At 40.0% G+C, this 25,687-nt stretch overlaps 1 protein-coding gene across 3 annotated transcripts in view; it reads left to right on the top strand.

Moving 5' to 3' along the window:
- plcl2 (phospholipase C like 2) overlaps positions 1 to 25,687 on the top strand; it is a 252,196-nt gene that overhangs the window by 124,900 nt on the left and 101,609 nt on the right. For all 3 annotated transcript variants that reach the window (XM_078418041.1, XM_078418033.1, XM_078418023.1), the window contains exon 2: positions 16,015 to 18,498. In XM_078418041.1, the coding sequence (XP_078274167.1) occupies positions 16,015 to 18,498 (2,484 nt within the window). The remainder of the gene's footprint in view (positions 1 to 16,014; positions 18,499 to 25,687) is intronic.

The following is a 25,687-nucleotide window of genomic DNA, read 5'->3' as shown; positions in this document are numbered from 1 at the left end:
ACCACCATGCTTCACCATAGGTATGGTATTGCCCAGGTGATGAGCAGTGCCTGGTTTCCTCCAGAATGCTTGGCATTCAGGCCAAAGAATTCAATCTTGGTTTCTTCAGACCAGAGAATCTTGTTTCTCATGGTCTGAGAGTCCTTTAGGTGCCTTTTGGCAAACTACAAGCGGGCTGTCATGTGCCTTTTACTGAGGAGTGGCTTCCTGTGGCCACGCTACCATAAAGGCCTGATTGGTGGAGTGCTGCAGATATAGTTGTCCTTCTAGAAGGTTCTTCCATCTTCACAGAGGAACTCTGGAGCTCTGTCAGAGTGACCATCGGGTTCTTGATCACCTCCTGACCAAGGCCCTTCTCCCCCGATTGCTCAGTTTGGCCAGGCGGCCAGTTCTATGAAGAGTCCTGATGGTTCCAAAGTTCTTCCATTTAAGATTGACGGAAGCCCCTTTGCTCCATTTAATCCATTTTAAAATAAGGCTGTAACGTAACAAAATGTGGAAAAAGTAAAGGGGTCTGAATACTTTCTGAATGCACTGTAATTGGACAGCCTTTTAAAGCACATCATTCTTTTAGATGCCATGGGCTATTTAAATTTGAAGTTTATGGAGACTTAGACAATTAATTTGTCATTGCTTCTCTTATATGCATGACAACTAACATTTATTAAAATTGAATATTTGGAATGGGAATGAATTAAATCCTTGTGTGTTACAATTGCGTGTCTGTGTGACACGAATCTACTTTTGCAAGTGAAATGGTTTTTGTGCCCATTTGACAACTGATTGGCAGTAATTATAATGCAAGCTGTCTCCACTATTTGGAAGAAACTGCTTGACAAACTAGGTTCCAACAAATAGCAACAGTGGTCTTAATATAGGCTACGGTATTTAATCATCAACCAAATACAAAGTCTAAAATTGGTCATGATTGAGCAATGATTCTGTTTTTAGGTAATCAAGATTACTTAGAGCATGGCAGAGTTCAACACTCCTATTTTGGCTTGCACTCTCCTAGTCTGATCAAGGATAACCGATAATTTATTGTATTTTTATTTATGATGTTGTTCTGTTTAATGTACCTATTAAGTTCAGCAAGTAAGAATTTCATTGTTCCAGTCCTGGTGCGTATGGCAATTAAACACGCTTGACTCTTGAAAATTCAACCTTAGTCGCTTAAAACATGTTGCAAGTCATGTGAACTGTTGCACTTTGCCTCTGTAATCCATTCGATTCAAATGAATAGGATGAATTTGGTAGGAATGCAACACTGACATGATTCAACATGTTTACTTGGTACTTAGGATGAATTTTGAGGCAAACATATGGTTCAGTTTGAGGCAAACTGTTGGTTCTAATTCCTGTGCTTCTCACACTGAACAAGGTGAAGAATTTTCATGAGCTATTTCAGACCAATGTCCATACTGAACATCCTGGTAGAAGAATTGGAGTAATGTTGGAAACTAGTATCAAATGAGTAAACTTTGGAAATTGAACTACAAGCCTCATGTCACGTAAACGTTAACCTTGGCTTTCCCAGCTTCACTGCGCTCTATGTCAAAGAGCACCGAGCACTAGTGTCATAGCACATAAATGGGCCCTTTGACCCACTATGTCGTTTTGCCCATCTACATTTGTCTGTATCCTTCAATGCCTAAACATCCCTTCAATATAATTTTTGTTTCTGATTCTGCTGCCTCCTCTGGCAATGAGTTATAGATATCAATCACTCTGTGTGTAAACAAAAAACAAAATCCCCATTAGATCCCCTTTAAATCTCCCTCCTCTCGCATTAAACCAACGACCTATTTTTCCTGCTATGAGGAATCAACTTTTTTCCTTTCATCCTTTTTCCTTCAAGGCTTCCCCCCCCCCCCCTCCCCCACACACACACACATTCCCTTTTCCTTCCCACTCTTTTTGACTCAATTTTCTTCCTCTTTCTGACATCTCTACATTTCTCAACTCTCCACTTCAATCTGATGTTATGACGATCTTTTTAATTAAGTTATCTTGGGTTATTTTCCTTCATTCAATATCAATATAAAAATATTCAGAATAATCTACTAAAGTTAGCACTGTTTTCTGCTTTTGATGTGTTGCAATTAGAGGAAATTGCTGAGCTGGGGACCAAATGAGCTCCCACATGCAGGGAAATTGGAAATTAGCTTTGAGTAGAATGGCTTTGTGTCTCTGCAGGTCTGACCAGTTGAAAAAATGTTTGCTGTGAGTTGTTAAAAATAATTCAAATAGTTTTTGCAAACAACTTCATGCAAAGTAATAATTTGTATCAAGAAAATATTGGTAAACATTACTCCAAAACATTAGCAATTGTTTCAGTAAAGTATGTTCATACTTTCGGACATACAAATATCAATAGCTATGACAATGGGGCAGATTTCTCCCCCATCTCCACTCCAGGTCGTGAACCAAATACACCGGGATTTCCCAGGGAATAAGTTGATAGGAAGCATTTGGGGGTTCTGGATTCACTTTGTTGGAATGTCAATGTCTGTGTATCTCCAACACCAGTAGTCCAGTCATGCCAGACCAGAGATTCCAGCAAGGGCCATAATGACAGACAAAAACATTGCAAGTATGTTACCGCCAGATTGACTGTATATATAAGTGGGATCTTTAGGATCCTTATCTGCAATCCTTGTATGCATCTTCAAATCTACAAGGGGACAGAATGATGCAGAGTTCTTACCATGTTCACCCTTGGGATCAGAAATCCAGGTACATTTGGGCCTAGATCTCGGGGGATAAATCTGCCTTGAGTTAATGTATTGTAACTTATTGCAGGGCTAACCGGTGCTTCTAAAATTCCTTTGAGTAATAATCCAGTTTAACTATATTAACATTGGCTTGTTAAACACAAATTGAAGGGTATAGGGAAGCTTGTTGTCCACCCTACATTAAACAATAATACGCAGGATACAGATGTTAACACTGCAAATATTCAACAGAGGTGCCCATTTATCAAGCAGAATTTGTGAGAACTGAACTTTGCCAATCTACACACAACAACATGGGTGCATCAGCTACCTTCAAGGTGTTGAGCATGGAGATAATCATTCACTTTAATCTGGGAGAGTCGAGGCTACCACATTAGATTTGTAATAAATCTTAATTAAGTAGAAACGAGCAAGGAAGTACAATTCAGTAAAAAAGCGGTTGATCATCAATGAAATAGCAGGAGTAGCTGTAAAGATAATGATAGCACTCATCTTTACTCCAGTGTGTTCTTTTGAATCTGTGAAAGTCAGTACTTTGCTGCATTAGTGAGAATATTTGTGAGAGTTACTGAGATGGTGCTCATCACCTGCATCCTGGACAACTCACCGAGCCTTCTGATCTAAGGTATCACAAAATGCTGGAGTAACCCAGCGGGTCAGGCAGCATCTCTGGAGAGAAGGAATGGGTGACGTTTCGGGTTGAGACCCTTCTTCAGACTGATGTCAGGGGGGGGCGGGACAAAGAAAGGATATAGATGGAGACAGGAAGACAGTGGGAGAACTGGGAAGGGGGAGGGGAAGAGAGGGACAGAGGAGCTATCTAAAGTTAGAGAAGTCAATGTTCATACCGCTGGGCTGAAAGCTGCCCAAGCGAAATATGAGGTGCTGTTGAGGAGGGGGAGTTGAAGTGCTCAGCCACCGGGACATCAGGTTGGTTAAGGCGGACTGAGCGAAGGTGTTGAGCGAAACGATTGCTGAGCCTGCGTTTGGTCTCGCCAATGTAGAGAAGTTGACATCTGGAACAGCGGATACAATAGATGACATCTGGAACAGCGGATACAATAGATAGAATAGAGCCTTCTGATCTTGTCCTCTACCTGATGGAAGCCCGTAGCATGGGAAATCCACACCACGTGCTTTCTCCAGCTGTATATCTGTTGTTGGCATCAGGCAAGTATGCAAGGGGTGCCTGATATACTCCACGGTTATCCTTAGTTTCATGGCAGACTTATGTGAAGAAAATGTACATCCATCGCTACTGCATTGTTTGCTTGGAAATAGCACGACACATTACATTGTTCTTGCTCACCAGGAATCAGTGGTTAGCAGCGGCATGCAAGTCAAAGAACAGGAACAGCTGGTTAGTTCTCAAGCAGCCAACAAGCTTTTGGCTGCATCTGTCACTAGTGATACCAGAAGCTCCCAAAATTAAATGCGTTTTTTTCATCCAGGCTATTTTGGGTTCTTGAGCAGACTGTTCGAGGTTAATAAGAATAACTGCAAAATTTGTGAGCAAGCAAGTTCTTTCTCTTTTAATGAGGATGTTCTTTGTTAGTATTCCTCTTTATACCCTGTCGTAATGCACCATATAAATAAATGCCTGCCATCAATTGATTTTTAAAAATGTGAGATTTGTTGTGTTTTTTCTGAAAAGTTAAAATCAATCATTGCGAAGATTTCTAAAGGTCATACCAAATCCCAAATAATGTAGGTTGTAAAGAGTGTACACAATTTGGGATATTCACCAGTTAAAAAAAATTGTACTCTGCTTTTTAATTATTTAATTCCTAATATTTAAGCAGGTGTTAACAGCTCCATAGTTAAATGGAAGCCAGATCAATTTTAATGTTATTTATGTTCTGTAATAGCAAACATGAAATATGTACACATTAAGAGATGGACCACATAAAAATGACAGAAACTATTATTTGGGAATAACTAGCAACTGTTCCTTGCAATAATGCAGTCTGTTTGCTATTGATATAAAGTTACATTATGACTGTAAGTCAGAAATCTTCTATAAATCATTGGTGTGAGGCTTGGGTATTGAAATAAGGCATGAGCCCACTTCTGTCTAAATCTGGAACAACAATGCTGTAATTCATTTGGTTGAAATAGAACTGAAAGGTGATTTTAGTATTGGTATTAATTTATTAGTGTCGCATGTATCAAGATACAGTGAAAAACATTGTGTGCTATCCAGTTAAATCATACCATATACAATTATAATCAACCTATACTGTTTTATTGGTTTCATTGATTTATTATTGTCACCTGAGCCAAGATACAGTTTGTGTGGTATTCAGTTTGTGTTCAGTTTTGGTCACCCTGTCATAGAAATTATGTTATTAAGTTGGAAAGGGTGCAGAGATGATTTACAAGGATGTTGCCTGGATTTGAGGATCCGGGCTATAGGGAGAGGTTGAGCAGTTTAGGACATGCAGAGAATGAGGGGTGATTTTATAGAGGTGCATAAAATCATGAGAGGAATAGAGTAAATGCACAGAGTCTTTTACCCAGAGTAGGGTATCAAGAACAGGGCATAGGTTTAAGTTGAGGGAGGGAAGATTTAATAGGAACCGGAGGGGCAACTTTACACAAAAGGTGATAGGTATATGGAACAAGCTGCCAGAGAAGATGGTTCAGGCAGGTGCTATCATATTTGGACAGGTACATGGATATGGGCCAAACGCAGGCAGGTGGGACTAGTGTAGATGGAGCATGTTGGTTGGTGAGGGCAAGGTGGGCTGGATGGCCTGTTTCCACGCCGTTTTAGCGCTATAACCCCTATGACTCTAAATCATGTTATAAATATGTACAATGCACTAGTAACTACAGGTATTCAAAGAGAAATATACAAGAGTGCAAAATATCGTGTTACAGTGTTTTAACTTTACAGCTACAGATTGTAAAACTAATGCTTTGTCTACAATAAGGCGGGTTGGGAGATCGGGACTACGCCCTAGTTTATGAGAGTAACCTTGTAACTTGGGCAAAGTACTTATTCCTGAATCTGGTGGTTCATACTTTCAAGTTACTGTATCTTCTGGATGATGGGAGAGGCAGAATGACCGTGGTGAAAATTACCCTTGATTATGTTGGCTGCTTCCCCGAGGCAGTGGGAAGGCTGGTTTGTGTGATGGATTGGACTATAATAACTGCAATATCTTTGCAGTCTTGGGCATTGTTGCCAAACCAAGCTGTGATGCTTTCTAGGGTGCATAGTTAGGATAGCAAGGGTCGTTGGGCAGAGTCATTGAAGACATGTCAAACTTCTTTTGTCTTTTGAGTAAGATCAAGGTAAAATGCTTTTATACATGATTAAATGTTGTCGGAAATGATTTGAGGTTCTGAAATATCTAATTTTTATCATACTACCCAAATTATTACAAAAGCTATGGTAATATTGACAAGGAAAATTCTACAAGTTTGTAGCAGCTGACCTAGACCTTTTGAAGAAAATCTAAAAGCTCATTTTCACTGTCAGTTTAGACAAAGGACATGCTGGTGTGTCAATTAACAGTTAATTAGTGGAAGTGACTGTGAAATTAGAAAGCCGAAAACAAAATCTGATGGTTGAAGTAGTCTCCTCTGCACTTTCGGTCCTCAACCCCACCCTTCCCCATTTTCTTACTTTTGATCCGTAAAAGCAGCTAAAGCCAAAGAGGATCAAACAGCGCCAAAGCAGCAAACGTATGTTAGTTGATAACTCTGAAAAGCATTAGAAAATAAGAATTTGTACAACAGCAGGAAGTCCCCAAAAATTTAATAGAAAAGTAATTACTTTTGAGGCATAATGTGGAGCGATTGATCAATTTGCACAATAGAATTAACAATTGCTCGGAAGTGTCAGCTAAGGCAATGAACTGAAACTGATGTTTGAGCCCACTAGTGTTTGACTTGAAAGCGAGAATGCTGAGATTTATTTGGTTGGAAATGAATGAAAAAGGAAAGGATTAATGTTGAAACACCTGATTGAATATTGTGAAAAATTACGTTGATTCTCAAACAGTGGAAACTGGTTAGGTCTCAGTCATCTTAAGCTAAGCTAAGTGACAAATTTTAAATCCATCATTTAGAATATTAATAAAATCTGGATCTGTGTGTTTTATTTACTTTTCAGGAAGAGCCAACTGTCATTTTAACTTAAAATGAATATTGTTGTGAACTTTCAAATATTAAGTACTACCTCCTACCATAGCTTTTTTTAAAATGGGTTAATATTTTGGTCAAAATCATGATCAAAGTATTTTGGATGAGCACAAATGATTTCAGAAGAATCAGGGAATTTCCTCCCATCGTTTCATTCTGTTTGCACTGGATTAATTGAAAATATTCAACTTTCTCACTCCAGCTATGGAAAGCCAATCTAGCAAGAAAGTGCTGTCTTGTAGGTAGTGCCTTATTATACCCTCAGGATATGCCCATGTGTTCGAGTGATAAATAATTACTTTGGAAGTAAAGTCACTTTTACAGACGGCAAGATTTTTCTTTGTCAAAAGATACAGGGGGATTTAAATCATGGCACAGTGGCACACCGGTAGAGTTGCTGCTTACAGCGTCAGAGGGCAGGTTCAATCCTGACTTAGATTACTTTAACTTGGCATAGTGTTTGGCACATACATTGTGGGCCAAAGAGCCTGTTCCACTGATCTAACTTCCATGTTCTGTGTATCACATGGAAGGAGGGTACTTTTGACAGAGGTAGAATTGTTCGCCATGAAATTGGGAATCCTCCCTGCATTTCATTATATAGTGTCAAGGGACATTTCTGTGCCTGCCTCCCACACCACTTAAGCCATGCTTGTTATCTCATCCAAAAGTGACAATTTGATCAATCTAATAGATTGATTATGTGTTCCGATCTTGAAGTTAGCCTTAAAGTGGATCAGAGGGATTCCTGCTATCAATCATGTGCACTGGGGAATTCAAACTGCACTGAATAAAAAAAGGCAATGGTAATTGTATTGACTGTGTTGGCAGTGATGCAAAGCACAATTTTGTGTTTATACCTCCTTGAGAAATGTATGTTAAATAAACCTTAATAGGAAATATTAAAGGAATTATTAACTACCTTGCAATGAACTGACTAAAAAATGAATTATTGTTCCAGCTGAAAGCGGGATGGATTTTATTTATTCTGTAGTTTAGCTTTAATTATAAAATCTTCAGAGAGAAAATTGAAGAAATTATATCTTACATTGAAATAAGTTTTATCTTTGCTGCTTGTAATAAATGTAATATTTTCTTTGGCTATAGATACTGGATGGTTACATAATTTGTTTCATTTGGAATATTTATAAATCTAGTAATTGCTAAATACATAATCCTCTTTCTGTGCTTCAGTAAATATTTAATATTTACCTTTCAGTTTTTGTTTGTAGACCACACTTATCTTTCTCCATAAGGTCAGTATGTTTGTGGCAATCTTTGTTGATTGATGGCTAAACTATATGAATACACTCCAGTCTACACTTCCACTTTCTACTCTCCTAAGACATGAGATCATCCACAATTCTGTTACCCATGACCATGACCAATTTCACTCCAAATCCCATTTAGGACATTAGCTCCCGGTTAACAGAAATTAGGACGTGTTTTCGTGCTTTCATCAAGTATGATTAAGATGAACACCTTTTGCTCTAAATGTTCTGTTTTGCGAAGATTAAAAAATGCTGTAGTTGGAGAAAGTAGGGAGTGTAATTACAGTAAAACCTTGTTTTAATGGACTCCTTTATAACAGATTTCAGTTACAGTGGATGGACCTGCCATCCCCAGCTTGCACTGCCTCCCCTCCACTTACAGCACCGGCTTCGCAAGGAGCACCAGTGAGCACGTCCTCACCCACCGCACGGTCTGGTTGATGCAGTTGTTGCTGCGGCTCACTTTTGTAACCCCTGGGGACAGAGCTTTCTTCGGGCCGCTGCCATCGACAGGCAGTGCTCGGATAGTGGGGCTGCCTCCCCTCCCACCAGCTGCTGCAATGTCCGCACGACCGCCGCCTCCTCCTTCTCCCGTTTCTCTTTCCACTCAGTCTCTCCCTCAACCCCCCCCCCCCTCCTCCCACAGCTGCCTCCTCCTTCTCCCCCAGAGTCGCCGACATACTCCACCTTGGAAGATGTTGGCAACTGCAGGGAGAAGGAGGAGGAGGTGGAGATGGAGCAGGGAGTGATAGAGTGGACAAAGCGATGGGAGAAGGAGGAGGAGGCGGCAATGGAGCACAGAGCAGACAAAGCGAAGGAAGAAGTGGCAGCTGGTGAGAGAGAAGGAAGCTCCATGGTGACCAAGCGTGTCCTGTCGGTGGCAGAGGCCTGCTGCAAACATTGTCCCTAGGAGTTTCAACAACAATAGCCGCTTCAACCGGACCGTGCAGTAGCTAGTAAAGAAGGGCTCACTGGTGCAGACCAGCGACATTGGTACGTAGTGCCTAAGGTTAAACCATCCATAGTGGTGGAGTAACTCAGCTGACTGAATCAATTTGAAGAAGAGTCCCAATGCCACCTACCCATGCTCTCCAGAGATGCCGCCTGATCTACTGAGTTACTCCAGCACTTTGTGTCCTTTTGAGTATTGAGTATTAACCATCATCTGTAAAGAGGTTTTGTTTGGTCTTTAGTTTGCATTCTTCGAAAAGGATGCTTTAAATAGTAGGACTTCCTATTTGATGTTGTTTCATATAACTAAATGCAGGGAGAAATTTGTAACTGGATCTGTGCTAAACAAATGGTTCTTGGTCTTCAACTCTGAAATCTGTAGTTTATAGCATGTTTGCAAAACTAATTCATCTTGTGTTATTCTTTAGTGTTGAAACCATTGTTAGTCATGAGACTGCAATTTGGAAATGAATATGGGCAGACCACGGTTTTACAATAAATTTGTGTTCCACTTGGCTCTAAAACAGATGTATCTTTTTAGCAGTATTAGTTCTAATTTAATCCTAGTGAGTGCAGGAACTTCAAAACACATTTTAATAGCCATATTTAGAAAGCATAATGCATGACATTAGAGAAACTTGGGTGAGTAATTGGCAAAGAGATTGGAGGCGGGGTTGTAATAAAGATGGATGTCTTTCTGATGTAAGTGAAATGTACAATGGGAGTATGCACAGCAAGATATTATACATGACCTAGACTTAAAATTTGCATTGTTGTTTTAAAACATCCGATCCAAAACATGGTTGATAATGATAGTAGATATAGTAATCCTTAATCATGTTGTTCAAAATCTGGGAAAGATTGAAGCTTGTAGCTGCAGCTATGAATCATCTTCAGTAAGTAATGTGGACCTCGTGATCATGTGATACTGACTTCATTTTTTTAAACATTTAAGTTGTCATAACTGCGGCATTTTAAATTGATCGGTGATATTGAGTACTCAATTTGTTATATTGGGTACTCAATTTGGTTTAGATTGATGAGCATTTTACAATTATAATCTTACTCAAAAGGAACAAAATAATTCTAATGTCAAATAGAGAAAACAAAAATTCTGAAAATACTCTGCAGAGCAGTCAACTTTTAAACATTTTCATTTCAACCACCTTGAAAAAGAGGGTTTGCCAGAATTTACACACCCAAGGCATAGAGTGATAAAATAGATTTCCTGTAATTATTTAAAAGGTTGATTTACACTCTCTTTATTCTTGGAAGTACTTATTTTGTGTTCATTTAGCACACGATTCCAGGCCTCCTGGGCTATAACATAGATCACGTTCTAAATATCTTTCCTTTTTCATTCACTTTTGTAAGAATGTCTCCTAGTTGACACAATGGACATAGATCCGTTTAATTAAAAGCATCAGAGGACAGTTCAGTATCGCACTAGAACGGGGTGACTTGTGGCCATAATCAGGGATTTAGTTTTCTAATGGTCTTGATGACATGTTGCTTTTGTATTTTAAACACTGCAATGATTACTTTTCGCTTGGTTCTTATGTGAATTTTGCAATGATGAGTGCTACTACGCACCATCTGTTAATACCATTCCGGTCCACATTATTAAACAGCAAGTTATTTTTCTTGACATCAACTCCTCACAACCCCCTATTAACCACAGTTTGGATACTATTTTAATAAAGTTATCTACACACATACTAATTGCAATAATTAGATTTCACAACCCACACAGATGTTATTTCACTTAAAGTGCCCCCTTCAGAATTATTTTCAAATGTGTTACTATATAAGGACTCTGAACAAGATTTACTTTGCTTATTTATTGGGAGCGTAGACATTTTAGTTTTTAATTTTTAATTATAATTTAGATAAAATGTCAGAAAAAAAGTCCAATAAAAGATTGGGGTAGTGGTGGAAGCAGATATGATAATGACATTTAAGAGGCTTTTAGAGAGGCACATGGAGGTGCATGGAATGGAGAGATATGAATCACATGCAGGCAGGGGAGATTAATGTATCTTGGCATCATTTGGGGGGAGGGGGGGGGGGGGCAAAGGGCCTGTTCTATGTTGCATTTTTTGTCATTCAGTTCATGTTGTACAGACCAAAGTGCTGTCGGACCCTAGATTTCCACTGCAGGTAATAGAACACCACACCCCAATGACTACAATTTATTTTGATCATGATACTTTACTCTCTGCTATCAGTTCAGAAAGGTTGATTGGAATTTCAGTGTAGTAGGGCTGTGTGCAATGGGATTCTGCACGGTCCTCCCCTAAAGGACTTTGCTTTTCAAGATTGATACAAGTGATTTAGATTTAAATATATGGGCCATAATTTAGAAAATTGCCAATTAAACTCAAATAGTTATGATGAATAATGAGGAAGATAGGTCACGGTTCCTGAAGATATCTATGAACGGTGAGCTCAAACTTGGTTATTAGAATTCAGTCCATCGAAGTGTGAGGTTAGGCATTTGAGGAAAATAAAGTAAGAGACTGCAAGATAAATGATCAGGTTTTGAGAAGTGTAGTGGAATAGTAGAATCTTGCAGTGCATTAGGCAGATGTGAAGGAGATGTACAAGGATGTTGCCAAGACTAGTTACTAGGAAAGACTGGGTGGTTCCGTGGCAGTGAAGGAAACTGAGGGGAGATTTAATTGCCGGTAAAATTATGAAAGGCTTAAAAGTGATAAACAGCAAGGATCTAATTCCCTTAGCAGAAGTTTGGTAACTGGGAATTTAACTTAATTAATAGAAGATTGTTGAGGTTGGGGAGAGGTGGTATGCTGGAAGGTGGAGCTGTAGTGCGAGAGAGCGGACAAAACATAATTTTACTCTCTCGTACCTGAAAAAGTAATGGAAGCAGAAGCCTTCTTCGCTTTCAGACATATCTGGATGAGCATTTGAAGAGCTAAAAGCATTAGAGCGATGGGTCAGGACCTAAAGTCTGGTCTGTGCTGTCAACATCTGTGATTCTGTTACTGGAGAAGAAATGTTTGCATTTATTTAGTACCTGTCACATCTTCAAGCAGCCACAAAGCCCTTCACTGACCATCATTGTTTTTTATAGTGCAATCACTGCTGTTTTATAGACAAAGGTAGCAGGAAAGGACCCATTAAGTGAGATAAATGACAACGTAATTTATTTGTGAGATATGCGAGTCGGCCAACAGACTGGGAAAGCACCTCCATTTGTGACCTTATGTGTCGAATTTTAACTTCCCTGAGAAGCAGGTTTATAGGAGGTTGGGGCTTAAATACAATAAATTGATGGCGTGTCAGCCACCCAATTCAACTCATCCATTTGTGCATTTAACCTAACTTCAGATGGCTGAGTGCCACTAATACCTTTGAGACTGGTTGCCATTTTCAGAATAATAATCAATCTTTGGGAGTGACAGAAGCAGGAGTTATGAACTTTAACCCTGTTTTTTCAAGTTTGTTGGAATTTGGCAATGAATGCAAAATGAAAGCACAAATGCAAATGGAAGATCCTGAAGGTTTGACAGGCAAATCTCGCAGCTTCTTTCATGTGGGGCTCGGTGAAAGGCTCCGTTCACTGAGGCATAGTGCAAGGATGTGAGAAACGTTTGGAGAAACTGTTTGAAAATAGGAAGCAAACTTATGAATTTTTGCAATTTTATTTTGATATTTAATGTCCATTCCGAACTGCAGTTTGGAACTCCTAGTACACATCGATGTTGCTTATGCAACTATAAATTTAGATTTGGGAACACCATCGTTCATGTTATAGGAGCAGAATTAGGCATTCGGCCCATTGTGTCCACTCCATCATTCAATCATGGCTGGCCTATCTGTCCCTCTCAATCCCATTCTCCTGACATGTCCCCATAATACTTGACACCCTTAGTAATCGAGAATCTGTCAACCTCCACCTTAAAAATACCCATTGTCTTAGCCTCCACTGCTGTCCAATAAATTCCACAGATTCACCACCCTCTGACTAAAGAAATTCCTCCTCCTCCTTTCTAATCTTTTTATTCTGAGGCTACAGCCTCTGGTCCTGGACTCTCCCACGAGTGGAAATACCCTCTCCACATCCATCCTATCCTGGCCTTTCCCTATTTTGCAAGCTTCAAGAAGTCCCTCTTCATCCTTCTAAACTCCAGCGAGTATAGGCCCCCTGCTGTCAAACGCTCATCGTAAGTTAACCCAATCATCCCCAGGATCATTCTTGTAAACCTTCTCTGGACCCTCTCCAATGCCAGCACATCCTTCCTCAGATATGGAGCCCAAACCTGCTCACAATGCTCCAAATGCAGTCTGACCAGTGTCTTATAAAGCCATACCAGTTTTTATCTTCTAGTCCTCTGAAAATAAATACTGATATTGCCTTTGCCTTCCTTACTACCGATTCAACTTGCAAATAACCTTTTGGGAACCCTGCACCAACACTCCCAAGTCCCTTTGCACCTCTGATTTCTGAATCCTCTCGCCATTTAGAAAATAGTCTACGCCTTTATTCCTACTACTAAAATGCATGCCTGAACACTTTGCTACACTGTATTCCATCTGCCACTGCTTTGCCCACTCGCCCAACCTGTCCATGTCCTTCTGCAGAGTCCCTGTTATCTCTACACTACATGCCTCTCCGTCTTTCTTTGTATCATCCGCAAATTTGGCCACAAAGCCTTCAATTTCCTCAGCCAAATCATTGATATACAACGTGACGAGTAACCTGCGGAACAGCACTAGTCACTGGCAGCCAACCAGCAAAAGCCCCCTTTATTCCCACTCTTTCCCTTATACCATTCAGCTAACCTTCTAGCCACTAGTATCTTCCCTCTGAGAAGCATCAGTTTTTGGAATGACATCAGGGTGCTGTTGAACCACAAGGGGAGTAGCAGAGAGGTGGACCCTGCAAGAGGCTGTACTAAAGAAAATTAAAAAAACTGCTGGAGGAACTCAGTGGGTCAGGCAGCATCTATGGAGGAAAATGGTCAGTCAATTGCAAGAACCTCCACCCCATCACATGCAGTTGGTGTGTATCTACAAATAGATTACAGTCCAGGCATATGTCTTGTGTACAACAGCAAACTCCCCATCCCGACATGTGAGTTTGACTGCAAGAATTATGCGGCTTATCTATAAAACTTCATTTATTGTTGAAGAGTTTTTCTGCCTTTTCTTGAGGGCTTTTCACAAGAGTATTCTCTTATGGAAAACAGGTGGTGTTTGTCTCCTTACATTTGTATTCGTCATTACATACATTTTGGTTTTTGCCATGTATTTTTCCAAAAGATTGTGCTGTTTGCAATATTAATTTCTCGTAGAATGTGTGTTGTTGAACAAAAACTCAATTACGTTATCTAATGGATTTTGCTTTTAACAGTAACAGAGCATTTAATGTCTCCTGAAAAAATAAATGTTTGCAACACTTCTTTGAACAACATGCCCTTTAATTACAGTACTTGTCTACATTTGTAAATCAATGATTCGTAAATGGCAAATAATTTGTGTTTAAAGGCATCTCTGCTATAGTGGCTGCCTTTTCCAGATTAGCAACTGAGCATTTTTTTTATTTTAGGAACAGCTGAACCTTTCAAGCTAGTTACTAGCTTATAGTTGTATTTTTTTTTGCTTTTTAGACATTGCTTATTTTGTCTCTTATATCATAGGTTAGTTAAAAATGGTAACTGCCTGGAGGTCTGCTTTACTTTTGTACATTAGAACGAAGTTGCAGCAGGTTTAATGTGCAAAATCCACTTCCATGAATTATACAACATAGTTCACTTGGGGAAATTAAATAAGTGAAATCGTGAATACATTGAACAACTTTGTAATTTTGCGATCCTTTGTTGATTTCCTAAATTGTTCATGGTGCACGTACTGGTCAATGACGTTTCCAGTCAGGACCCTTATTCAGACTGAAGAGTGTGAAGAAGTGTCCCGACCTGAAACATTGTTTGCCTATCCTTTCACAGATGCTGCCTGACCTGCTGAGTCCTTCAGCGCTTTGTATTTTATTCAAGATTCCAGCATCAGCAGTTTCTTGCAAATCTGAGATGTAAATCATAGAAAATGACAAAGCCTTCATTTTCCATTAACAGTTCAACTTGCAATATTATTAAACTTTCATAAAGTTATGGTGGTCTATTTCTGATCATTTTTTTTCAGTGAATAGATAGGCGAGGTGCTTACTAATTGGATGTTCTGAAATATTTCTGCTTTTCGAACACTAATTACCAAAGAAGGCGATTGAGGACACCAACTTTAGTTGATATATACAAAAAGTTGGAGTAACTCAGCGGGACAGGCAGCATCTCTGGAGAGAAGGAATGGGTGACGTTTCGGGTCGAGACCCTTCTTCATTTGTAATTTGTTTCAAATAAGTGCTTTTTTATCCTCTTTAAAATTTAATGGTTTCCTTTTTGGTCATTTTTAAATGAACTTAGATTCCTGGGATTCGCATTTCTGTTAGGGAAGAGGATGAGCAAAATTTTGACACAAGTTGCTTAATGCTGCATACTTTAAGAATGCCAGTCTTTCTGGTTTGCTTTATCTCACAGATGACAATTGCTTAGCTTCCACTTAGCAATCTCCCTTAATGACCCAGTTGTGATCATGAATTGAAGTGAACAGGAAAGGTAAATCTTTGATCTCATCTTGCCTGAAGTGCAGGTTTTCAGAGCCATGTGAAAATTGGATCAGCTTAACAAACTGAGGAGAACACAATAAGCTGCCAATGGCCTGGTTACATTAGTTGGGTGCCACCTCTGTGAGATGACTCGCAGTGTTTCTGCTGTACATATTTGCCCCGGTCTATCTAATGGCTGAGCAATAGGAACAGATGTTTATGTGTATTATCAAAGATACTGGATGCAAACATTTCTATTTATAGATCTTTCTCTTCTTTCCAGGATGGCAGCAGGCAACGAAGGGAGAGAAAGAAAACGGTCTCCTTCAGCAGCATGCCGACAGAAAAGAAGATCAGCAGTGCCGGTGACTGCATCAATTCAATGATTGATGGCTCTGAGCTTAAAAAGATTCGCTCCAATTCCAGAGTCTATCATCGTTATTTCCTTTTGGATACAGACATGCAATCCCTTAGATGGGATCCTTCAAAAAAAGAATCTGATAAAGCGAAGATTGACATAACGTCAATCAAGGAGGTTCGGACGGGAAGAAATACCGATATGTTCCGCACCAATGCTATTTATGATCATATTTCAGAAGAATGTGCGTTTTCAATAATATATGGAGAAAACTATGAGTCACTGGACCTGGTAGCTAACTCTGCAGATGTAGCAAATATTTGGATTACTGGCTTACGGTACCTAATCTCTTATGGGAGGCACACACTGGATATGATAGTGAGCAGTCACAATAATATGCGGGCTTCATGGCTTTCAAGTGTTTTTGCTTCAGCTGATTCAAAGGATATGGGACACATCCCATTTAGCAAATCTGTGCAGCTTGTTAAAAGTCTAAACTCTGGGCTAAAAAATACCAAAATCGAATTGAAATTCAAAGAATTACACAAAGCAAAAGGGAAAACAGGAACAGATGTTACTAAAGAAGAACTTATTGAAGTTTATCATGAGCTTTGCACAAGACCAGAAATATATTTTTTGTTAGTCCAATTTTCAAGCAATAAAGAATTTCTAGATACCAAGGACCTAATGATGTTTTTGGAGGCGGAGCAAGGAATGCCACACGTTACAGAACAAGTGAGCATGAATATTATTCAGAAGTATGAACCATCAAAGGAAGGACAGGAGAAAGGCTGGCTTTCCTTAGATGGTTTTACTAAGTACCTCATTTCATCCGACTGCCATATATTTGACCCAGAGCACAAGAAGGTTTGTCAGGATATGTCACAGCCAGTGTCTCATTATTACATTAATGCATCACACAACACCTACTTGATTGAGGACCAGTTCCGAGGTCCCTCAGACATCACAGGATATATTCGTGCTCTGAAAATGGGGTGTCGAAGTATTGAAGTGGATGCATGGGATGGCCCTGACAACGAACCCATCATCTATACAGGCCACACAATGACATCTCCAATAATCTTCCATCGTGTTATTGATGCCATTAACAAATATGCTTTTGTTGCATCAGAATACCCTTTGATTTTATGTCTGGAAAATCACTGTTCAATTAAACAACAGAAAGTGATGATCCAACACATGAAAAAAACCTTAGGAGATAAACTGTATACAAAGCCCCCAACTGTTGACGACAGTTACTTACCCTCTCCTGAAGTCTTTAAGCACAAAATTTTGTTAAAGGCGAAAAAGCTGCCAGAAAATTACACGGGTCTTGAGGGTGATATTACAGATGAAGATGAAGGAGCAGAAATGTCAACTAGGGTGACAAATGAGAATACAGATCAGCAGAATATAGCCCCCAAAAGATTTCTGCTTTGCAAAGAGCTCTCTGACATGGTGAGTCTTTGCAAATCTGTTCTGTTTAAGGACTTCACAGAGTCATTTCAAAATCAGAAATTCTGGGAATTTTGTTCATTCAATGAAGTAATTGCTAATAGACTTGCCAACGAATACCCAAAGGACTTTGTGAATTACAATAAACGTTTTCTTGCCAGAATATACCCAAATCCAATGAGGATAGATTCAAGCAACATGAATCCTCAGGACTTTTGGAAGTGTGGTTGCCAAGTAGTGGCAATGAATTACCAGACACCCGGTTTAATGATGGACCTTAATATTGGATGGTTCCGTCAAAATGGGAATTGTGGATATGTACTTCGACCTGCCATCATGAGAGAAGAGGTGTCCTATTTTAGTGCCAATACTAAAGATTCAGTGCCAGGTGTTTCTCCTCAATTACTCCACATAAAAATCATTAGTGGCCAAACCTTTCCAAAACCCAAAGGCTCAGGTTCTAAAGGTGATGTTGTTGATCCCTATGTGTATGTGGAGATCCATGGGATACCTGCAGACTGTGCAGAACAAAGGACTAAAACCGTTAATCAAAATGGAGAGAACCCTATTTTTGACGAAAGCTTTGAATTCCAGATTAACCTTCCGGAACTAGCAATGGTACGGTTTGTTGTTCTGGATGATGACTACATTGGAGATGAGTTTATTGCTCAGTATACAATCCCTTTTGAATGCTTGCAACCAGGATACAGACATGTGCCACTTCAGTCACTGACTGGCGAAGTTCTACCATTTGCCTCATTATTTGTCCATGTGGCAATAACTAACCGTAGAGGCGGAGGGAAACCTCACAAACGCGGTCTTTCTGTGAGGAAAGCTAAGAAGTCAAGAGAGTATGCGAGCATGAGAACAATCTTGATAAAACCTATAGATGAAGTATTCAAGAATGTTGTCCAGCAATTACGGGAAGCAACTGATCTTCGAGAAAACATGCAGGTATGTTTGTATATGCACAGTTTTATTTGAAATGGAATGTAACAAGAATTGGAGTGTATTGGTTTGGATGAGTTAGAGCATAAGAAGTAGGCCATTCAGCCCCTCGAGCCTGCTTCATTCAACAAGATCATGGTTGTTCCACCTGCACAATCTCCATGTCGCTTGGTTCTGTAATATCCAGAAATCTATCAATCACTGGATTGAACTCAATTACTGAACCTCCGCAGCTCTCTTGAATGGAAGTGCGAGCGTAATATTGTTAAACTGAAACCATGTTGAGAACCCATGGACACTAATGATAATAACCAAAAATTGTTGATATAGCAAAGAACAAGATTTAGAAAGAACATAATACTGTGAGAAAGGAATGAGAGTCATAGAGTCATAGATGGAATTGAATATTGAAATCACAAATATGAGGAAAGTTGCTTAACTAGATTGTACAGTGAATAAAGCTCTGAAATAAAATAGTAAAGTCATTTGCAAAACAACAAACCTGTTCCAAGGTTTCAGATGACTGATGAGGTTACAGCAGTGGACTTGGACTTTGGTGAGGCATTTGATAAATTCCCTCATGGTAGGCTAATCCAGAAGACTGTTGCACATGACATCCATGGCGACTTGGTATTCAAAATTGGCTTGGCCATATTGGACAGAGGGCATTATGAAAATGTAATAAAATACTGGCTCCAGGTGCTTCTTGGTCGGCATGGACGCATAAGATTGACGGGGCTGTTTACGTGCTGTATGACTATGTTTCTACAACTTTGAATCCATAATTCCTGAAAGTTGGCGACACAAACAAATAGCATGGTAAGGAAGATGTGCAGATTACTTGCTTTTATCGAATGGGGCATTGAGTATAAAAGTTGGCAAGTCATGCTGCAGCTCAATAAAACTTTGATTGAGCCACCTTTGGAGTATTGTGCACAATTCTAGTTGCCAACAGGAAGGATGTGGAGGCTTTGACGAGGGTGCAGAAGAGATTCGCTTGGAATTGCCCGGATTAGAAAGTATTATCCATTAGGAGAAATTGGACAAATTAGGATTGTTTTCTCTTGAGTGTTGGAGGTTCCTGGAACACTACCATACAAACTTTGAAAATGGAGCAGTACAGCACAGATTCAAGTGTCGAAGTGTACAAAATGAGAGAGGCATAAAGTGGGTGGATAAGCAGTTTTTCCAAGAGGTGGAAATATCAAATGGAAATATCAAAGTTGAATGTATAGGTTTAAGGTGAGAAGGAGAAAGTTAAAAGGAGATTTGTGGGACAGGGGGCTTTATTACACACTGAGTGGTTGGTGCTTGGAATACATTGCTAGTGAAGGTGGGGGAATGGGAGGGAAGGGCAGATATGCTAGCAACATTTAAGCAGGTGTGTGACCAAGCAGAGAATGGAAGGATATGGACTATGTGCAGACAGATGGGATTAGATTAAACTGGCGTTATGGTCGGCACAGATATGGTAGGTCGGAGAACCTGAATCTGTACTGTACTCTTTTTCAAACTTTGTATGGTAGTGTTCCAGGAACCTAGATATTTATCTATTTTCCAAATATTTTGTCATTATAATTTGCTTTTAGTTGATGGGGTAGACGTCCTTTTCCCATTGTGTTGAATACTTAGGAAATTTCCCAAAATAGTCAGAAAAGATTTTTTAATTTCTTAATCTCTGCAGAATAGCACTCAGGTTCTACTTGAGGTGTAATCACAACAAGACAGACACTAAAAGCTGGAGTAACTCAGCGGGTCAGGCTGCATCTCTGAGAAAAGGAATATGTGATGTTTCAGGTTGAGACCCTTCTTCAGACAGTCTGAAGAAGGGTCTTGGCCCGAAACATCACCTATTCCTTGTTTCCATGACCCGGTGAGTTTAGTTTAGTTTAGAGATACAGCGTGGAAACAGGCCCCTCAGCCCACCGAGTCTGCACCGACCAGCGATCCCCGTACATTAACACTATCCTACACACACTAGGGACAATTTACACACATACCAAGCCAATTAACCTATAAACATGTAAGTCTTTGGAGTGTGGGAGGAAACCGAAGATCTCGGAGTGTGTCTATCTTCGGTTTAAAACAGCATCTGCAGTTCCTCCCCACACAGTGTTGCAACTCAATTCATCTGTCACAAGGTAGACATAAAATGCTGGAGTAACTCAGCGGCACAGGCAGCATCTCTGGAGAGAAGGAATGCATGACATTTTGGGTCGAGACCCATCTTCAGACTGCTGTCAGGGGAGTGGGCGGGACAGAGATAAAATGTAGTCGGAGACAATAAGACTGGTGGGAGAACTGGGAAGGGGTGGGGATGGAGAGAGAGAGAGAGGGAAAGCAAGGGCTATTTGAAGTTAGAGAAGTCAATGTTCATGGCCGCTGGGGTGTAAGCAACCCAAGCGAAATATGAGGTGCTGTTCCTCCAATTTGCACTGGGCCTCACTCTGTTAATGGAGGACAGAAAGGTCAGATTGGGAATGGGAGGGGGAGTTAAAGTGCTAAATTTGTCATCTGTCACTAATTGTGTGATAATTTCTGGTCAATAAATTACCATGTTGAAATCAAGACTAGTCTCAGACAAATTATATGAGGATTGATTAGTACTGAGATGGGCATTCTGCTTATGTTTATGAGAAAATACCCAAGTGTTTGTCAAGAGAAATAACAAGCTAATGTTCCATGTGCAACCTTTTGTCAAAGTCGTTTTAAAGCTTTAAAAGGTAATAAGATTTATTTTTAATGTAAGATTTAGTTACTGGTGAAGAATGTTTTCATGGATAATTAACTGCTTGATCAGTTTCTGTATAACATCTTTAATGGTTTGACAATAGAATAATTAATCAATTACCTCATAATCTGCCAGTACAGTAACCCACATTTACCAAAGCCAAGGACAACTTTGCCAAAAAGTCCTAGTGAGAAACAATAAAACACCTCATTGTGCCACAAATTATGTTGTGGTTTTAGGTAAAAAAATTATCGCCATAAGTTCCCTTTCACTTTCGATTTACTGAGTAAGAGTTAATTTTAACAAGAGCTAGTCATTGAAATGTATGGGGCAGCAGGTGGCCACTTGACCCATCATATCCTTGTCAGCTGAAAAATAATTTAGATTGATTCCACTCTCCCAGCTTTTGGTTCAGAGCCATGTTGAGAATCCACATCAGATACTCAACCAAATCTTTTGTACAATATCTTGAGAATTTCCATCTCTACCACTCTTTCCAGCAGGGAGTTCAACACATGCTAACTGGAAATATTGTTCCACAACCTATTTTAGATTGATTCCACTCTCCCAGCTTTTGGTTCAGAGCCATGTTGAGAATCCACATCAGATACTCAACCAAATCTTTTGTACAATATCTTGAGAATTTCCATCTCTACCACTCTTTCCAGCAGGGAGTTCAACACATGCTAACTGGAAATATTGTTCCACAACCTATTTTAATTTTACCTATTATTTTAAGTAAGGGTTATAATGTTGTTTTTCTCTGGTGAAGGAAATAGATTCTTCCAATTCAATCTCTAGGGCTCTCATAATTTTGTGTACATCAGAGAACATTTGTGGTTCAAACTTCACGTACGTCTGGGTTATACTGTTGCAACCTTCTCTCTCTCGCTCTCTGCCAAAAAAGCCATAGAGATAGAGTCATACACATGGAAACAGGCCCTCTGGCCCAACTTGTCTATGCTAACCAAGACGTCCCATCTACACTAGTCCCACCTACCCATGTTTGGCCCATATCCCTCTACACCTTTTCTATCCAAGTACCTGTCCTAATGTCTTTTAAACGGTTCCACTTTTTATGGAAATAATCTTTCATTTATCAGACAAAGCACCACTATACTAAATATGATCGCATGGAGCCCAAAGATAACGAGAAAACTTGTATCTTTCTACCACTGCAAAACTGTGACAACGAACATGAAAAGAGAAAAGAAGTGGTATTATTGAGCTCAAACCATTGAACCATCAGAATCCAGACATTTCAGATGACAATTTCTCTTGACAAGTCACTTTCTAACAAAGAGCTCCATACATATTGCAATAATGAGTGCCTAACAAACTATGTTTTGTTGCTTTGACCTTGATGGTTAATGCCTCAGCATGTTTTGAGTGTAACAAGTCTTGTTTCTCACGTACGTCTGGCTCTTGTTTAATTACCATTAATTTAGGCTGCCTACTCCACTGTGAGTGCATTGAAAGTAATTCCTAGGCGCCATTAACCGTGAGTTTTCCTTCTACCTGTTAAGATTCTGTAGTCTATAAACTGAGGAGAAGCCAGACCAGGGCAGGGAGATCATGTTTTTTACTTTGCTCTGGTAAAGATGTGGTATAAACATGAGGCTCAATTTTTTTGCTATCTTTAAAACATTAAAAATTATTTGTGTAATATATATATGTGAATTACCTTGAGAAGGGTTACTGGCGCATTTAGTGTAATGTACAGGGAAAATATTCAAAAAGTAAAATATTGCTGATGCAGAAAATTTGAAATAAAGGCAAGTACTCAGCAGGTCAGAAAGCACATGTGCAGAGAAAAACAGTTAACATTAATAAATGGCAATTGTTAAAGTGGGAATAACCTTGGCTTCAGCCTTGCTGGCGTGTCAAAGACTGCGCTGTGTAGTTTGAGGTTGGGGCTTGTTCACAGTGCTTCCTGTCACAGTACTTCCTGTCGCAGTCACTGTCCAGGCCACCCCTTTGCACTCCACGATGTGAAGGCTGCCATCTGCACCTGGCTCAGTTAAACATGGGTGTGAGTGGATTCTGAGTGGTAATTCCCAGAGAAGTAACCGGGCTAGTGCTTTGGTCAACACTTCACAATATGTTAGATGGCTCAGCATCGCATAGGCACTTGCCCGTCAAATCTGCTTTTACATGGAGCTATTTAGATTTAGATTTAGAGATACAGCGTAGAAGCAGGCCCTTCGGCCCACTGTATCCGCGCTGACCAGTAATCACACATACACTAGTTCTATCCCACACACTAGGGACACTTTACAGAAGCCAATTAACCTACTAACACGCATATCTTTGGAATGTGTGAGGAAACCAAAGCACCCAGAATGTACAAACTCCGTACAGACAGCACCCACGGTCAGGATCGAACCTGGGTCTCTGGCGCTGTAAGGTAGCAACTTTACTGCTGCACCACTGTGTCGTCTCTCACCTCAGATATCCTTGGGTAAACCAATGTCAGCAATCAGCGTAGTACAGTGCAGAGATGAGCACTTTTCTGAGGCACCTCTATCAGCAGCGGCCTATTTTAATGGTTGAGGAATAGCTTCCCCGACTACCTCCCTTCCATTGACTCCATTTAGAGTCATAGAGTCATAGATTGATACAGTGTGGAAACAGGCCCTTCGGCCCAACTCGCCCACACCCTAGTCCCACTTGCCTGCGCTTGGTCCATAACCCTCCAAACCTATCCTATCCATGTACCTGTCCTACTGTTTCTTAAACAATGAGATAGTCCCAGCCTCAACTACCTCCTCTGGCAGCTTGTTCCATACACCCACCACCCTCTGTGTGAAAATGTTACCCCCTCGGATTCCTATTACATTTTTTCCCCTTCACCTTGAACCTATGTCCTCTGGTCCGCGATTCCCCATCTCTGGGTAAAAGACTCTGTGCATCTACCCGATTCCTCTCATGACTTTGTATACCTCTATAAGATCTCCACTCATCCTCTTATGTTCCATGGAATAGAGACCTAGCCAACTCAACCTCCCTAAAAGAATCAGTCAGCATTGTTTTTGTATGGGAAATTGTCCCATGAATTTGATTGAGGTTTTGGAAGGGCTGACCAACAGGATTGACGAGTACAGGGCACTAGACATTATCTACATGGACGTTAGCAAAACCTTTGACAAGCTCCCACTTAGGCTGGTTGGGTAGGCTAGATCACATGAGATCAAGGGTGAGCTCGCCATTTGGTTACAAAATTAGCTTGAGGACAGAGTGGTGGTAGGTAGTGTGTTCTTCAGATTGAAGGCCTGTGACCAATGGTATGCCACAAGGATTGGTGCTGGGATATCTGTTTTTTGTTATGTATACTAACGCTTTGGATGAGAATGTAAATTGTAAATTTCCCCGGTGTGGGACGAATAAAGGAATATATTATTATTATTATTATTATTATTGTAAGTTGCAATGACTACCAAAATTAGTCGTGTAGTTGATAGTGAAGAAGGGAATCACTTGGGAAAGCAACCAAAGGAATGCTTGATGGAATTTAACTCAGACAAGTATGAAGCATTTTGGGAGGTTAAACTAGGGCAGGACACACACATTAAATGTTGGGGCCCTGGAGAGCCTTTTTGAATAGAGGCCTCGGGATACAAGTACATAATTCTTGAATGTGGCAACATGGGAAGGCAGTGATAAAGGAGGAATGTGGAACGCTTGCCATCTTTGGCTATGGCATGGATTTTGAGGTTTTGTTACAACTGGAAGAGTTGGGATGTCATGTTACAGCTGTACAAGATGTTACTGAGCCACCAGTTGGGAAGATTTGGTTGCCTACTATAGTAAGGATGTGATTAAGCTAGATAGCATGCAGAAAAGATTCACAAGGATGGTGTCAGGATTGAAGGGTTCTAGTTATATTGAGAGACTGGATAGGCTGTGACTTTTTTCCGTGAAGCAGAGTGTTGACCTTACAGAGGGTTATAAGATCCTGAGGAGCAACCATAAGGTGAATGGTCACAGCCTTTTTCCCCAGGGTAGATGAATCCAAAACTTGGCGTGGCTTTAAGGTGAAAGAGGAAAGAATTAAAGGGAACCTAAGGGGCAAGTTTTTCACACACAGGGTGGTAGGTATATGGAATGAGCTGCCAGAGGAAGTAATAGAAGTGGGTATAATTTCAATGTAAAAATGTTACTTGTACAGGTGAATGGAAGTGAAGGGTTTAAAGGGATTTGGGCAATACACAGGCAAATGGGACTAGCTCTAGTGGGCATCTTAATCAACATGGTCCAAAGGGCCTGTTTTCAATTTGTCTCTGGAATACAGCATGTTACTGGAGTGCTTGCTACTGCATCTACCAATTAAATTGCTACCTCTGTAAATATGTTCTGAGTCATTGTTTTATCTTTCTAGTTTTCTCATTAATAAAAGTGTTAACTGTTCATAGACAAAATCACAAATTGAGTAGTGTTTAATATACTGCTAGGTGAATGTTAAAA

Source organism: Rhinoraja longicauda, chromosome 2 (assembly GCF_053455715.1).
Source record: "Rhinoraja longicauda isolate Sanriku21f chromosome 2, sRhiLon1.1, whole genome shotgun sequence".
Lineage (NCBI taxonomy): Eukaryota > Metazoa > Chordata > Chondrichthyes > Rajiformes > Arhynchobatidae > Rhinoraja > Rhinoraja longicauda.
The sequence above is the reverse complement of the archived record's forward strand: the minus strand, read 5'-3'. Positions and strand labels throughout refer to the sequence as shown.